General features: G+C 36.2%; 2 protein-coding genes across 3 annotated transcripts; one reads left to right on the top strand and one right to left on the bottom strand.

Moving 5' to 3' along the window:
* Positions 1–2,560: 2,560 nt before the first annotated feature.
* LOC111394590 (40S ribosomal protein S25) lies at positions 2,561–4,299 on the top strand. Its single transcript, XM_023020488.1, has 4 exons — positions 2,561–2,713; positions 2,802–2,876; positions 2,970–3,104; positions 3,985–4,299. The coding sequence occupies exons 1-4, from the start codon at positions 2,711–2,713 to the stop codon at positions 4,096–4,098; spliced, it is 327 nt and encodes a 108-aa protein (XP_022876256.1). The 5' UTR covers positions 2,561–2,710; the 3' UTR covers positions 4,099–4,299.
* A 4,358-nt stretch (positions 4,300–8,657) lies between these two features.
* Positions 8,658–11,639, bottom strand: LOC111394588 (probable pinoresinol-lariciresinol reductase 3). 2 transcript variants are annotated; one of them, XM_023020486.1, is made up of 5 exons: positions 11,350–11,639; positions 11,086–11,220; positions 10,021–10,258; positions 9,585–9,788; positions 8,658–9,143 (listed from the first exon to the last, which is right to left on the bottom strand). In XM_023020486.1, the coding sequence occupies exons 1-5, from the start codon at positions 11,533–11,535 to the stop codon at positions 8,983–8,985; spliced, it is 924 nt and encodes a 307-aa protein (XP_022876254.1). In that variant the 5' UTR covers positions 11,536–11,639; the 3' UTR covers positions 8,658–8,982. The 2 variants fall into 2 exon arrangements, with proteins under 2 accessions (XP_022876254.1, XP_022876255.1); XM_023020487.1 differs by lacking the exon at positions 11,086–11,220 and having other exon boundaries at positions 11,350–11,635.
* Between the last annotated feature and the right edge of the window lie 3,800 nt (positions 11,640–15,439).

Consider the following 15,439-nt stretch of genomic DNA (forward strand, 5'->3'; position numbering starts at 1 on the left):
TCAAGATTATGGATCAAAAGTCAAGAACACGAATTCAAGAATCAAAAGAGTCAATATTCAAGATTAAAGATCAAGAAGCCAAACATAAAAAGATTGTTGTTGATCTCCAAAATTCAAGATCCGAAATCATGACCCAATCATAAAAATCATTCCCAATGAATTAAAATATGTTCCACATTTAATAATTCTCTTGGTGATTTCACTGAAGGATTTTAACAATAAAATAATTAGATTTTCAAGTTCTTGAGATTCATGAAGTTTAAAGTTCTATAAAATTCTAACAAGAATGCCTCAAGCACAACCATTGATCAACACAGACTAGACAAGTGATGTAATGAACTTTTTCCGATTGTGTTTTGTTAACATTAACTTAAAATTGTGACCTATATATGTCCCTTATGTTACTTAGTTTTTTTCAAATGAAATTCAACAATTTTGAACCACAAATTGCTTGATTTCCATTTTGGTTGTACGTGTAAAAAACATACAATGACGATGACATAGATGTGGCGGAGAGGTTGAACGAAATAAGGTAGAAGAATGATAGTTTGTTTCTCTCTAAAAAAAAATTTTAATATAGTAAAAGATATGAATTATTTTCAAAATAAAATTTTGAAATATAAAATCAATTAAAAATTGGCACAATTAACAGGATTTTGTTTTAAATAAAAATAATTACTAAAAATGTATTTAGAATATTTATAATTTAAAAATACTTAATTTCTACAAAATATAAAATTTTACCTGATTTTCTATTATAGAAGAATAATGTTATTTAACAACACTTGTGTTACACCATCAGTTTAAATGACACTAAATGTCATTAAATAAAATGTACAATTAAATGAATCATATAATTTTACCTTTAATTGATCATGTCACATAATAGTCTATAAACTGGTGTCATGGGTACTAGATAACATTATTCATTATGGAAACTTAGAAACATGATTCGTTAAATTTTCTCATTAATGTTTGACAAGAATGTCTTAGGGTTTGTTTGAGCCTCATTTTTTCGGAAATTTAAATTTTTTAATAGTAATATGGTAAAAAATTAGGAAAAAAAAATAAGTTTACATGTAAAATTATTTATTAGGAAAATGAAATGTTAGAAATGAATTTTAAAGCTTTAAAGATGTGGAAATTACATAATCCCAATTGTTTAAAGATTATAATTCAAAAATCAGGGTTGAAGTTTCATCATTAATAAATCAGGTATCAAAATACTCCTCACCCACTCCATCTAACAAAACCCTAATTCATTTCCCAATTCTCTCTCCCCACTCTTGACCCACCATCTCTCTCCCGTGGTGAGCCTCCTCACCTCCCTACATCCTCTATGTACCAACCATCACCTCTCTCCAGCAATCATGGACTCCTCATCTTCCTGTCGTCTCCGCCCACTGTTGTCTCCAGCCCAATCACCTACCCTCAATCCATATTGCCCCAAAAGGAAAGTGAAATGCCTACTAGAAAGAATGCGAATCATCGCGAATTGCGACGGTTAATTGACTTTGTGCGTGCCCCGATTTGAACTCATTAGATTGAGAGAGAAGGGGAAATAAGCGAAGCTGTTTGCAACGTAGCGCGGTGAAGCAGAAACAGATCCACACGCTTACTGCGACAACTTTTCACGTTGTGTTGCTGCTCCGACGGTGCACTAGAGATTTGGATGGTATGTTTGTGTGGTGATGATGATGGTGATTTTGTGGTAGTGGATCTAACGGTTTCGGGTGGCTTATATTGAATTTGGTTGTGGCAGGGGTGGTGGTGGTGGTGTGTTTGTGGCAAGGGATGGTGGTAGCTTTTGTTGGTTGTGTAGTTAGAAGTATTGGCGGCGATGATTTTTGTGTGGAGGTGCAGGTGAAGGTGTTAACCGTGGTGGCGATCATAGGTTGCGGTGGCGGTTGACGATGGTGATACCAGTGGTATTGGCGATGGTCTTAGGGTAATGGTGGTTACAAGTGGTGGTGGCGATGGTATGTGACCCAATATTTGGTATATGTGACCAATTGTTGGTTATCGCGATTAAGTATTAAATCGTGACCTTAAAATTTGAAAATTTGTAACTGAAAAATAATTTGTGACCAACAAATTTGAAAATATGTGACTGACATATAAATTGTGACCTATAATTTTTTTTTTTTTTTTGAAACCAATAGAATAAACTGCGACCTATAATTTTGTAATTTGTGATTTCGAAATAATCTGTGACCTACAAACTTATTGATTTGTGACATCAAAATTATGTTTGACTGATTAATTTGATAATATGTGACTGATAAATTAGTTGTGACCAATAATTATGTATATGTGATCATAATTGTATAATCGTGATTTTATTATATTTAATTAATAAATATTTTTAATTAATTAGCTAATATTTGAATTTTGCATTTTAAAACTTGACACCTGAAAATTGAATTGTGACAAAAGTTAACACCTGACTTTTGATTTTTTCCTTTTAAAGATTGTAAGTGAAACATGGACTTACTTTGGACTACAATCACGTGTGCTCTTTCCGTTGCTATATTGGGTCTGGGCCTTCTAACCAGTGTTAAACAAACGACGCGCTTATCTTGTTATTGTGTTGGGCAAATAAAAGGGCCAGTGATCGGTACCCTATTAGGTTCTCGCCTTCTCTGTCACCACACTTCCTCTCGTGACATTATTGACAGCCGCTCTCCGCCGTTTCCTCTCTACACTTCCGATGGTAGTCTACCACTCTCCTCTCTCTTCAGCCTTTACATCAATACGCTCTTGTAGGTATAATTTGGTTTAATTTATTTGGATGGATGCAGGCGCCGAAGAAGGATAAGGCTCCCCCTCCATCGTCCAAGCCAGCAAAATCTGGTGGTGGAAAGCAGAAAAAGAAGGTCGGCACAATTTGTTATACGTATATGTGTGTGTGTTACTAAATACTATGCTATACTTATATGTGTGTGGTGGTGTGTTTGTAAAATGAGCAGAAGTGGAGCAAGGGAAAGCAAAAGGAGAAGGTAAACAATATGGTGTTGTTCGACAAGGCGACATACGACAAGCTGCTCTCTGAGGCTCCCAAATACAAGCTTATCACCCCTTCTGTACTCTCCGATCGTCTCAGGGTAATTAATGAATAGATCTATTTTGTAATTTTATTTTCGCAGTTCATGCCCTTGGATCTACATAGTTGCTGTTTAGTCATATCCAGAAATGCAGTATCATAATTCATAATTGTATTAAAATTGAGTTGATTTTTCCTTATCGCATTTACATGCTAGGTGCAACATGTGTGTCTATCAATCATGTTTAGTCTTTGCTGGTTATAGAAGCTCAAATGAAATAAGTTCTGATGGTACTGTTGGTAATGATTAAAAAGCTAAACAATCTGCTTGTTTAACAGCTAGAGCCATTGTTTGCCATTTTGGGGAAAAAATGTTTTTTGGAATAGTTATGTTTTTGGAGAATGTGTGGTTCAAAAATAAGAAAAGTTTTCGGTTTACGTCTAAAATTATTTTATTGGAGAATATGTTGTTGAAAATGAGTTTTTGAAACAATGGGGCTCAAAATGTGTGCTATTTATGAACATCATCACACTTCCTGTGGATAGTTATGATTATTGCATCAATTTTTCTCTTTCAAACTGTGCTTGTCGATCCCACGAAGGAGGACCCCCTGTGTTCTTGTTATGCATGTTCTATATTTCTGGTGAATCCCTTAAAAAAGATGCGTTACATGCTTAACACTTGATCTCTGCTAATTTGTGCAGTATTTTAACATGTTATAAACACTTTCTGGTCTCTTGCTAAGCTAGACACAACACTTGTAGGTTTTAGCAATAATGTCAATTAAATATTAAATATGTAATCCATCTTTTGGTTTGCAATGGCAAGTTGAATACCACATCTAAGACATTTCTCTGTGTTTAATATTCACAGAAGCCTAAATCTCTTTTCTCTATTATATTTCTTACTCCTAATTTGATTTCTTGATCCAACATTACAGATTAGTGGATCACTTGCAAGGAAGGCAATCAGAGAATTGATGGCTAGAGGTTTGATCAGAATGGTGTCGGCCCATTCAAGCCAACAGATATATACTAGGGCAACCAACACTTAATGGTTTCATTTTCTTGCTTAGAGAGCTTGATGAATTTTGTTGCTTAGACTTGCGTTGTGTTTCCTTAAGCTCAAGTTTATATGTGCAAGATATTAGGACACATCCGGCTAGTTAACTACATATTTACCATTAAATTGTTGAGCTTTATCCCTTTTGCATGTTGATTGGTGATTTATTCAACTTTCTTGGCAGTTTTCTTCCTATAATTTCGTCAATGTTACCTGAAAGTGTATGTGGACTAGTGGTAATTTCAGCATGGATGCGGCTTTTGAAATGTGAGCTAACATGTTCAACGGTAGGAAGCTACTGGTTTACTAGTGCTTTGATTGCTTTGTACTGCACCCTTTAATCCAGTTGATTAGTTTTATTCTTATTTTAGTTTGTCAAGACACTGGCCTGAACTTGAATCTCTTATGGGATTAGCTTGTCTAAATTGCTGATTAGTTAATGCACCATGGTGGGTAAAGGTTGACCAAAATTTTTCTTTGAGGGGCACGCATCAACTGGGTTTTCTGGTTTGTTCTGCTGGGTAGAAATCTCTTGCAGCAGAATAATGACTCATTCAGACTTGTTTATTGTCATGCTATCATATTTCACCCAAAACCAAAAGGAATTAGACTAGATTGAACAAATAAAATCCCACTCGTCAGCTAATTTTGTACTATCTGGCATATGGATGGGAGAAATTCCCAGTTTCCTGTAGTAAAAAATTAGATTAAAGAAGCTTTATCATTTCATTGCATATCTACATGAATATGCTCTTTGTAGACCGCCGCATCTCCATTAAGCATGAAAAATATTGCTTTAACACAAACAATATTTTCGACTTCTGGTGGTGCTTAAAACCTTGGACGGATAAGATGTGATTCTTTCGTCATAAAAGAAGCAGGCATTGTCATGCTTTACCACTGTTGGAAGCATAATGCCCTTAATGATGGAGAAAACTCATCGAGCCAATGTTCAAGCACCAGAACCTACCTCACCCTTGGGCCAAAAAGGATTAAGAGGTCTGGAAGAAATTAATTAGTCGGTTTCTCAATGGTATCATTGTCATACAGAAGGAAGAGATTCAAGTTTCTTGCCATTGCATCCCACAACATCAAAACTAAGAATCTAGATATATACAAACAAAAGAAACCATAAGACTTACTTTTCATCCAATGAACAATCCTAGAACAAAACAGCAGAAAGATACGGATATGGTTTAAGACAGTTAATGTATATCAAAGAGTAGCCAAGTCATCTAATTTGTTCAGTCAAGTACTGATCTCCCCTTCTGTCTTTCCACAGGCAGGAGAAAGAAGAGAAATGCTACACTTACAAAAGTCTTTTAACAGAATTTGACCAGACAATACATAACATGGGTTGGGTGTTGGGTGTGTGATTTTTTGGCATTATTTTATCACCCACATGGAGCCCACCATGTGCATAATCTGGAGATTTCTGTAGCCTTCATTCTGTACAAAGGGCAAAAGCCGAGAAAGAAGGATTATCGAGTAAACATAGTTTTACAAATCTTCAGTTCGAAGTTGGGATGAAAAGCACGGATCCAAGCTTGCCACTAACCGAAGTAACCAATGCCAGCGTAGATAAACACTCGCAAATGCCTGCCTATCCAAGAAACATGGCATGTCTAGTACTTCTGTCACTCTACTGAAAGAGGTTTCATTTTCAGGCGACTGCATACAGAATAAGTGGAACACTTGCTAATATAATACAGGCTCTCAAACTCCTATTATTTTCAAAATTACTATATCTATTCAATGCAAAGAGTATGTCACTTGAATCTTCGACACCATCAGGGTAAACTCATTACTTGGTGAAAAAGTGAAATCAAATGCAAAATAGAGGGAGGATTTGTCAGTACTGGACACTAATAGCAAAATCTTTTGTCATATTGTCCTGTCAATGAGTGCTATGTACCAAACATGAAGTATTTTCAGAAAGCTCCAGTGTTCCAAGTGACAGAATAACCCCTCTTTAGGGGCTCGCAAGGTTCAAAATGGGTCCCCATCAGTGCCACAGCAGCAATACTCAGAAACTGCTTCTTTTGAACGTCCTCCAATGCCAACTTAGAACATTGTGGTTCACAAACTACGACTACCTCGGGCTTCTTTCGAGGACTCCCAAATCCTTTGTGTAGCCACCATTGAACCCAAGAATGTGAGAGCAGAAGTTTTTTACCTTCCTTTGACAGGCCCATGAAAGAGGCCTTGTCTTTTCTTGGAAAGTCTCCAATCTTGTCTGACCACATTAACATTTTCTCAAGTTGTTTAACCACTGCCGGTTCTGAGCTAGTTATGCTATCTGTAACAGTTCTACCGAAGAGCCTTTTCACTTTTTCAAGAGACGGGTTTTTGCCAAGAGCAAAGCTAGACTTAAAGAAAAAATGGTACAGGGCCTTTACAGAACACACACATATCAAGGTGGGTGGGTCATTTTTTACAATATTTTAATACACGTGGGATCCACCAGATGTGAGGGTCTGTAATCTTTCTGTAAAAATTAATTCTGTACGTTCAATTTTTTCCTTTTGCCAAAATCCAAACTCTGCGTGCCACGGGCCCACGAGCATAGGAATATGATGCACTCCCCATAAGACGTTTAACCCATCCAATTGTTGGATCGTTTTTCAGAGAATCATCTGATGAGATAACATGTTTTGAAGTACTGGGCTGCTCAGCATCCGCCAAAAGCAGGTCCATATCTAAATTTCGAGTCCTTGAAGAGCTTGGCCCCGCATCATTAGACGAACTCGCTACAGCTGGCAAGGCTGGAAGCTCTAAATTTATATATCAGGCAACTCAGTTTTCTATACATTATTACATTGTAATAGGCATGCATGTGTATTTTTTACAGTTCCATATGATATATAATTTTTGCTTGGTTTAAATTAAACTTGCAATGTTTTGATCCTTTTGGAATGCTTTCATCAAGGGAGGAAAGATCTCGTGGTGGTTGATAATGATGAATATGACCATGAAAATGAGGAGATTGGAAGTAGTGATAGTGAAGGATGCAAAAGAAGCCGCCCAAGGGGACACTGATGAAGAACGCGAGCGGTAGTTGCTTAATGAGTAAAAGTTAATTAAATATGGTTTCCAGCTTGAAAAGTGTGGCTATGTTTTTTATGCCTTCACGAACTAAACTTGCATTGCTTTCAGGTACGAGCAAGTGGACAAGTCACTTGAAGACTACGAAAAATATGGCTGAACAGGAAGGAAGAATGACGTGGAGGAAACAAGCCTGTTCCGATGGTGATCAACTGTTCGATGTATTCTACGTTTTCCCCTATCCCAACACACATGCACCCAGAAACAAAGACGCGTGCAATCCAGTTAATGCTCTTCTTTGCAAATTGGAGACGACAATAATATGGTTCATTATGATAAATACTTGGGCAAGGGAGACGAGGTGAATCCCCTCATGGTACCACTCTTCGAAAATGCACCAAGTCAGAAAGAGATTGCAGCAAAATGGTTCAGTGAAGATGTCTTCACTGATGCCGATGCAAGAGAGGATCTGAAGTACGATGATAGCAAAGATAAAATGCAGGTGGATGTTAGGAAAATACAATTGAAGATCCACCCGAACAACCAATAGGTCCAAAAAAGACATTGAGTGAACTACATTACAGACAGCAAAAGCTTCCAAGATAGACAATGATTTTGAGATAGTTCCTGCTTCGGATACTGATTCTAGTGATTCGTCATCATCGGATAACTAAGACGAAGACGAAGACAGAAATGATTCAAGAGTGGAGATATTGGCTTGTGCAAAAAAGTTGCTGAGATGAAGTAACGGGAACAGATTCTTGATGACGTATACAACGTGTGTTAGATGATGAGGTTTGCGGCCAAGGAAAAGAGGCATTACCAGCCAATTAAGCCAGTGACAAAAGAGGAGATTTTTGCAATGAAAGCACAATTCAAAGAAATTGATGCACGACCTTCTAAGAAGGTGGCCGATTCCAAAGCTTGAAAGAAACAAGCAGCTCATAGGCAGCTAGAGAAGGGAAGGAAGAAGGCAAACATTATATCTGACCAGGTGGATATCTCCGATCTTTCAGAGAGGAAAAAGGTTGAATAGCTATATAAGAAGGCAACACCAAATAAACCTAATAAAGAATATGTGGTGGCAGAGTGGGATGTCCACGTCAAGGCTGGCAAGGGGGAAGTTCTTGCTGATCAAAGAACAAAAAAGGATGGCAGGAAGCATGGAATAAACAAGCAGGGGGAAAGAAAAGAAGGGAAACGGAAAAGAGGGAAATAAAATGAAGTAGAGGAAAATGTGTTTAAATATGGGGAAACTGCATGGGATGGTTGATCGGTGGTAGGTTAGGTTTTCCGCAAATGTCAGATAGGAAGGAGACAGTGATCCACAATAATTGAATCGAGTTTAGACTGCAAATTTGCTCCGTGGTGAGTTTCTGGCGTACTCATTAATCCAAAGGAGGAATTGAGTTCTAAGGCAGATTAGAGATGAAATATGCACATAGAATGTCCAACAGTGAAGTTTTGAAGGAAATACAATATACATAAAAAAAGTTAAAAGAAAGGTGCAAATAATGGCAATACACCTTAAACGACTTTATTCCTGTCCAACCTGATAATATTCTACTTATTAGTGTCCACACTAACATACTACGGTAGATTAAATGCACCCTATAGGACATGTTTTAGATATTACAAAGGAAAAGAAATCTGTAACAGTATTTGTCAGCAGATTGCTCAAAAAAATGCATGGATTAAAAGTCACTTAAGCTAGACAGTCAGCAGTGTGCTGTCAACATTACATGAATTGACAAAAGATGTTTACAGTTTGATCATATCAAAAAATTTGAGGGGAAATACAATCCTGTAGATTGTATCAAATTTGAGTGACTTACAATAGGGTATCCAAATATTCGCTTACTGTGGTGTATTTGATATGTGGATACAGCCTCGATCCTTCGAGAGATGAGTCTATGTCGAAGTATGTATGATCTCCCTTTACAAATGCAGAGTATATGAAGAGAAGCTCCCAGTTGTACGGATACGGTCTTTCTGAATTGCAATGACAGATAGTCTTAGTATATAGGACCTCTTTTGAAATAACTCACGACAGAGATAATAATTACGTTAAATCAAGAAAAGGAACCTAATAAACAAGTAAAATTATCTTCCAAGATTTTTCGTGCATTTCTTTCCACATTTTCAATCAGTTCCTTCTATTATTGATGAACTGAGACCAGGCTTTGGCTAGTTTACTTTCCAACTAAAGCTAACACAATCACATTATAAACAAGAAATAAACTGCTCACATATAAAAAAAATCCCCCTCCCCCATAATAATCAAATTCCTCATGGAGCAGCACATGAAAAACTAATTTTGTAGCATCTTTGTCCCTCATTTACAGGGGATGATTAAACTAAATTAGGCAAACAAAACAGCACCTTTATAAGTTAAACATACCTCTGAAAGCTTCTAAGTTAATAGCAACATACCTTGAATTTTCTTCAGAAGCTCTTCTTCGGTAACGTAAATCCTCTCAAGATTCTTCCCAATTTTTCTCTCCCAAATCTCAATCAGCTCATTCACAGAGAGAACATTTCCTGGTGGCCTCAAGTATATAGTTCTATTAAGAGTACGTGGATCATCCACTGCACTTATGGTAAAGGCCGCAACATCACTTTGCTTTACAAAAACACCTGTAGGATATGGAAAGACGACATATCACACCAAAGTTCAAAACTATAAGCTTGCTTTCAGAGACCAAGACAATGAGTACATAGGGAGCTGCTAATGAAGAGCAGCACTTCCTGTAGAAGTAAAATACACAGAGAACTGGTAAAAGGAACAAGTTCAGACATATAATGACACCAATTATCATTATTTTACCAATTAAAACGATTGAAGCAGACAAAAATGTGATTGTCAAACCTTTAACATTTCCGTCTCCAAATACTATAGCTTTGTCTGTTGGTGGGGTTATCCGGCCTGGCTGAACTAACGACGGAAGTAAAACGGTCATAAAGAAGTTACAACAAATGTAGGTGTGAGGAATGCCTTCAGCCTCGATAAGGCGCCTAATTTCGGCTTTCCTTGCATAGAAGTTGTTGTCTATGTCAGATACTTGGGTCCTATCTGGATCTGCTCCAAACTCAGATGGAAAAAACCTCTGCAACATTTTGACTTTTATTAGGATACAATTATAATCAAGTTACCATTGTTTTCGAAAGTTAATCCAGGTCCCCCCTCATGTGACTATGCAAGGCTTTCATTGCATGCCTCGAAGCGTACGCTTTATCCCCGTCAACAAGACTTACGCCTCAATAAACTGAGTCTCATGTCTCAACGTACTAAGACTTAGCGTAAGCATTAGGAGACAGAGAATGCGCTCATTTCATGTACTTTTGGACGTAATATTATTGGCCCCAGCTTCCTGGACTACTTTTTTAAAGCCTAGAATGCTTTATGGGTTTTTTGGCTATCTTTTTCATAGGACTTCCACGTTTTCGTAATTTATTTATTTATTTATTTATTTTTTCACTTGAGGCTTACAACTCGAAATGCCTCAAGGCCTCACCTCAGATGGGTAAAAAGCTTCTGTGACCGATTAAGCTTTATAAACATAAGAGCGAGGGAGATCGGCATAACTGAGTCAAGGATCTTGTTTTACGATACAATTAGGCAGCCAAAAACCACCCGACAACAGCCACCGAATCAACCATCCTAATCCAACTCTTGTTATAGTAACTAGGGAATGGTATCATATATAGATGTGTTAGTTGGACAAGTATACAGGCACTCAATCAGTCTCAAAAAGATTTCATGCTCCGCAAAGCTCAAAAAAGGATACTAATCTTCAACAAGCTTTTAGCTTCCTGTCAAATGATTAATTTACTTATTTGCAACTTTGACAATTAAAAAAATATGAAATTATTTACTCATAAGTGAACCCAGTCTAATAGGAATATAAGCACAGTGGGAAATAGTAATATTGACCTTGATGCAACCTGCTTGCTTAATAGCTGGAATAAGCAACTTCTGGTCAAGCACTTGCATAGAGGAAACAGCGCAAATTACAACATCGACTTGCTTGATCGCTTCAATTAAGTTCATTTCATCTTGCAATGAACCCTAGCATACGAATCCAATTTTATTTTTATTTTTTTTTTAAAAAAAGGACAATTCTTAAAATTGAGCTCATTTCACAATAATTGAGACGAAAAAGAGGAGGAAGAATCGTTAAAAAAAATGTGATTGAACCTTAAGAAGTGTGACTCCAGAATCCAACAGGAATTGGATTTTGTGGAGTTTGTTTGGATCAGAGAAAGCGGAGGCTCTGACAAGCCCGAAAGTCGGATGAGAAGCATTTATACTGGCTTTGGCTATTTCCAGCCCTAGATTGCCTGTTATTCCGATTATCAATATCTTGCTCTTGCTTGACGCCATTGATTTTCTCGGTTCAGCCTGCTTCTTCCTTAGTGCGGAGCCTTTTGCTGGGGTGTATAGTTTCGTAAAATAATTTCACGGCGCCTGAAATAGGACAACAATGCTGTTTATACAAAGACAGGTTACACAATTGGATGACAAAATGATGTGGACGGCTAAGATGGTAGAAACATGGACGGTTGTGATTGAATTTTAATGAGGCGCCAAAATGGAAAAGGGAGCAGTCTACGTGATTGATACGTACCAAAAAAAAAAGTGACAACACAAAAATGTCGGTAGTGGACAATTGAATTTTTTCTCTCTTCAGTTCTCCCAAATCAGTTCATCTTCCACCCATTTCCTCCCAAAAAATGAAATCACGGAAATTATTTGTTTCATGCATAACCTAATGCATATAAAATGAAGATAAAAAAGAGAGCCTGAAATCCTGCCATAGTCTTCCCATTCACCATATACTGAGGCTGAAAATAGGCAGCGAAAATAGGTAAAAATTTTCGAATAAGTTGAATGGTTCTTCGTGTGAGATACAAATTACATCTGATTGAATCTTAAATCGTCCGTGATCGTAAGTAATAACGAGATACGGATATCGTTATTACGGATAGACTATCGTGTGTGGCATTTCTTACTTGTGAAGTAAGCAACTGATCTCACAAGCTAAGATCTGGTGACACTTAAATAAACACGTTGATGTTTTGTTATATAACAAAACATTGAAGATCCGTCGAGATATTCCGCATGGATAACTATCTGAATGTCAGTGGTTAATCTCTGACGTTCGGTAGTGGAATTGGTCTTTTGACTTGAGGTCGTCATGGTACCTTATATGAGGACAGTCATACTTTGGCGGTGTTGGATATTGTTCTGCAAAGGGCCGCTAATACGACATCGTTCTGGTACGTCAAGAATCGTATGAAGGTTGTGATTGACCAATAAAGGATTCATCACTCTTAAATAGTAAGAGTTTATGATCTGCATTTCATTCAATTAAGTTGATAACGATATCTTTGGCCAATGTGTACTCATAAGTCGAAAAGAAGTTTTCGACTTATATTGACTTAATAGTGGAGTAAAAGATATGATCAATATTTGGGATTAACACGATTCCATATCTCGTAATTGATAGGATCATATTGACGAAGAGATTATAGTTTCACGGTAAACGAACGAATTTGGTTTTGTCATACCACATAACATTTCCCGTTACATGTATTGCCCTGACACATTGCTAGATTTCAATCTGGGACGGCGAGTGTGAATTGATGATAAATTAAAATAGTGTTTTAATCCATCAATTTTGATTAGATCAAAATAATATTTCACATTGTTAGGTATCGTGATCGGAAACCTAATGGGTCGCACACAAAAGAGAATTGTAAGATTGCAATTTGTCAATTAATTAATTTAACAATCATTGGATAAATTAATTAATTGGATTGGTTATTTATATGCCCAAATTAATTAATTGGATTAATTAATTTACGGACCGAATTTAATTAAATGAATTAATTAAATATTGGATCAGACTGGGTCAATCCCGTTTGGGCTTATATAAATATATGGCTAGGGTTTTCAATCCGGGTGGTTTTTCTCATAATTATTCTTATTAGCACAAGAGAAGAAAATCCTGGTAGCTGCAATCTTGTTCTCTGTGTGGATCACCGTTGGAGGCTAGACAATTGGACAGTTGTGGGTGGCGAATCAAGATTGTTGGAACGAAAAGAAAATCAAAAAGTTTGCAGAATTCTTCAAAGGTACAATCTTTATCACGATTTCTATATAAACACAAAGGGATCCTTGGTGGGAATCGAAATAATTTTAATTTTTCGCTGTGCATGTATAAATAGATTCTCAACAGTGGTATCAGAGCCTACTTTGTGTTTGTTAGAAATTGTCTTGAATATGTAAAAAATCAAAAGTTGATTTTGTTCAGTTTCTAGTTTCTAGCAATTTATGAAATTTGATTTTCATTGTTTTAAATCTGATTTAAATGGTATAATAAAATTTTTTTTTTATTTTTAGGGATGCCGACAGCAACAGTTGCTGTCGGCGATGGCGGCGCTGCTACTGTGTAATAGCAGCAGCACCGGTGCGCTGCTGGCTATAGTAAATGCCACCGGCAGGTGTGGCACAATGAGTTAACAGCGTCGTTGCCTCGCTGTGCAGGCGAGTGGCGGTGAGTCGCCAACAGCGTGTTGCAGCGCCGAGCGCTACAATAGTGCAGCCCGCGCGCAGCGCTGCAGCAGGCCGGCAGCCCGCGCCGCCCTTTCCAGGAAGAAAGGAGAGAGAAAGAAGAAGGCAGCCAAGGGTTTTTAGTTGATATCTCGTTTAGGGTGAATTGGAGGCGGGGGCCTCTGACGCAATTTGTGAAATTGCAGGCCTCCGTTTGCAATATACAATTTAGGGTCAGTTTGTAAATTATTTAAGTGATGGTAGTTCTTGCAGTATTTGATATTGAGGACCCCTTTCCTGCAATTCCATTTTCGGGGTCTGATTGCAATTAATGAATGATAGGGCTTCTCTGCAATTTCTTTATTTGGGAGGTCCAGATTATAAATTCAAGTTTTGGTCAAAATACAATTTCAAAATAGTTTTGAATTTATATTTTGGAATACTTTTAAATTTGATTTTAATGGGTTTGACCTATAAATTTAATTTTGACCCACATTGAAATTCTATTTAAAATTGACGATTTTTTATATTTTCGTTGAAGTATGATTTTAACTTAAATATTATTTGACCCCCAAATAGAATTTTATTTTATTTAGGATTGTTATCCTATATTAAAATATTAATTCTATTAAAATTAGAGTTTGACTCTAATTTAATACTTCATTAAAATTTAATTTTAATTAATTATTCACCCAAATATGTTATCGAAGTTAGAATTGGATTCTAATTGACATTTAATTAAAATTTGATTTTAATTAAATTGTCTCACCTTAAATTTCCTTTTGGAATTAGAGTTTTACTCTAATTTGCTATTTAATTAAAATTTGATTTTAATTAAATCAATTCACCCTAAAATTTGTTCCAATCAGAGTTGGGCTCTAATTTGGTATTTAATTAAAATTTTGATTTTAATTAAATTAATTCTCTCTAAATATTGGAATTAGAGTTAGACTCTAGTTTTGTTATTTAATTGAAATTTGATTTTAATTAAATTCAACTGGCTTAAGTTATGAAATTAGAGTTGGACTCTAATGTGATATTTAATTAAAATTTGATTTTAATTAAATTATCTCGCCATATAATTGTTGAATTAGAGTTGGACTCTAATTCGGTATTTAAATAAAATTTGATTTTAATTAAACATGCCGCTAATTAAATAATCGATTAATATGATTAATTAATTATTTAATTGTCCCGATCGATTTGTCTAAAAGAGTTTAGACGACTTAATTGCTAGAAATTTGAAACTAATTTGCATATAATATTAGATATTATATAGGTATACATTTATGTGATGAATGTATTATTAGTGGACGATCATAGATTCGACCATATGGATGTGTTGAATGGTTAATTTTTATTCTTGTCATTTTTCTAGGTCTGCGAGCTCTTAATTGTTTTGAGTCTGCGAGCCCGTTATTATTGTTATTATTTTGGGCCTGTGAGCTCTTAATCATTTTGGACCTGCGAGTCCGTTATCATTATTGTTGCTATGGGCTTGCGTGCCAACTAGTATAGGAAACAGGTTGCAATTGGACTAATTGAAGAAACAAGAAGAGGAGGAGACCATGGAGATGATGCATTAATACTGATCAATGTAATACCCCATAGGAATTGACCAACTAGTCTTCCTTATGGTTCGAGAAGACTAGATAGTAAAGTCCATAATCGTCCATACTATTATATTATGTTATATATATTTATTTGCATGGTACATGTATAATAATATATA

The sequence above is a fragment of the Olea europaea genome, chromosome 5, assembly GCF_002742605.1.
Source record: "Olea europaea var. sylvestris chromosome 5, O_europaea_v1, whole genome shotgun sequence".
NCBI classification, from domain to species: Eukaryota; Viridiplantae; Streptophyta; class Magnoliopsida; order Lamiales; family Oleaceae; genus Olea; species Olea europaea.

Coding starts and splice junctions, on each gene's coding strand:
- LOC111394590 (XM_023020488.1), top strand. Junction 2,877..2,969: donor GTGGAAAGCAGAAAAAGAAG/GTCGGCACAATT, acceptor TAAAATGAGCAG/AAGTGGAGCAAGGGAAAGCA. Junction 3,105..3,984: donor TACTCTCCGATCGTCTCAGG/GTAATTAATGAA, acceptor CCAACATTACAG/ATTAGTGGATCACTTGCAAG.
- LOC111394588 (XM_023020486.1), bottom strand. CDS start 11,535: ATGGCGTCAAGCAAGAGCAAGATATTGATAATCGGAATAACAGGCAAT. Junction 10,259..11,085: donor AGCAAGCAGGTTGCATCAAG/GTCAATATTACT, acceptor AAAATGTTGCAG/AGGTTTTTTCCATCTGAGTT. Junction 9,144..9,584: donor GCTTCTGAAGAAAATTCAAG/GTATGTTGCTAT, acceptor ATTGCAATTCAG/AAAGACCGTATCCGTACAAC.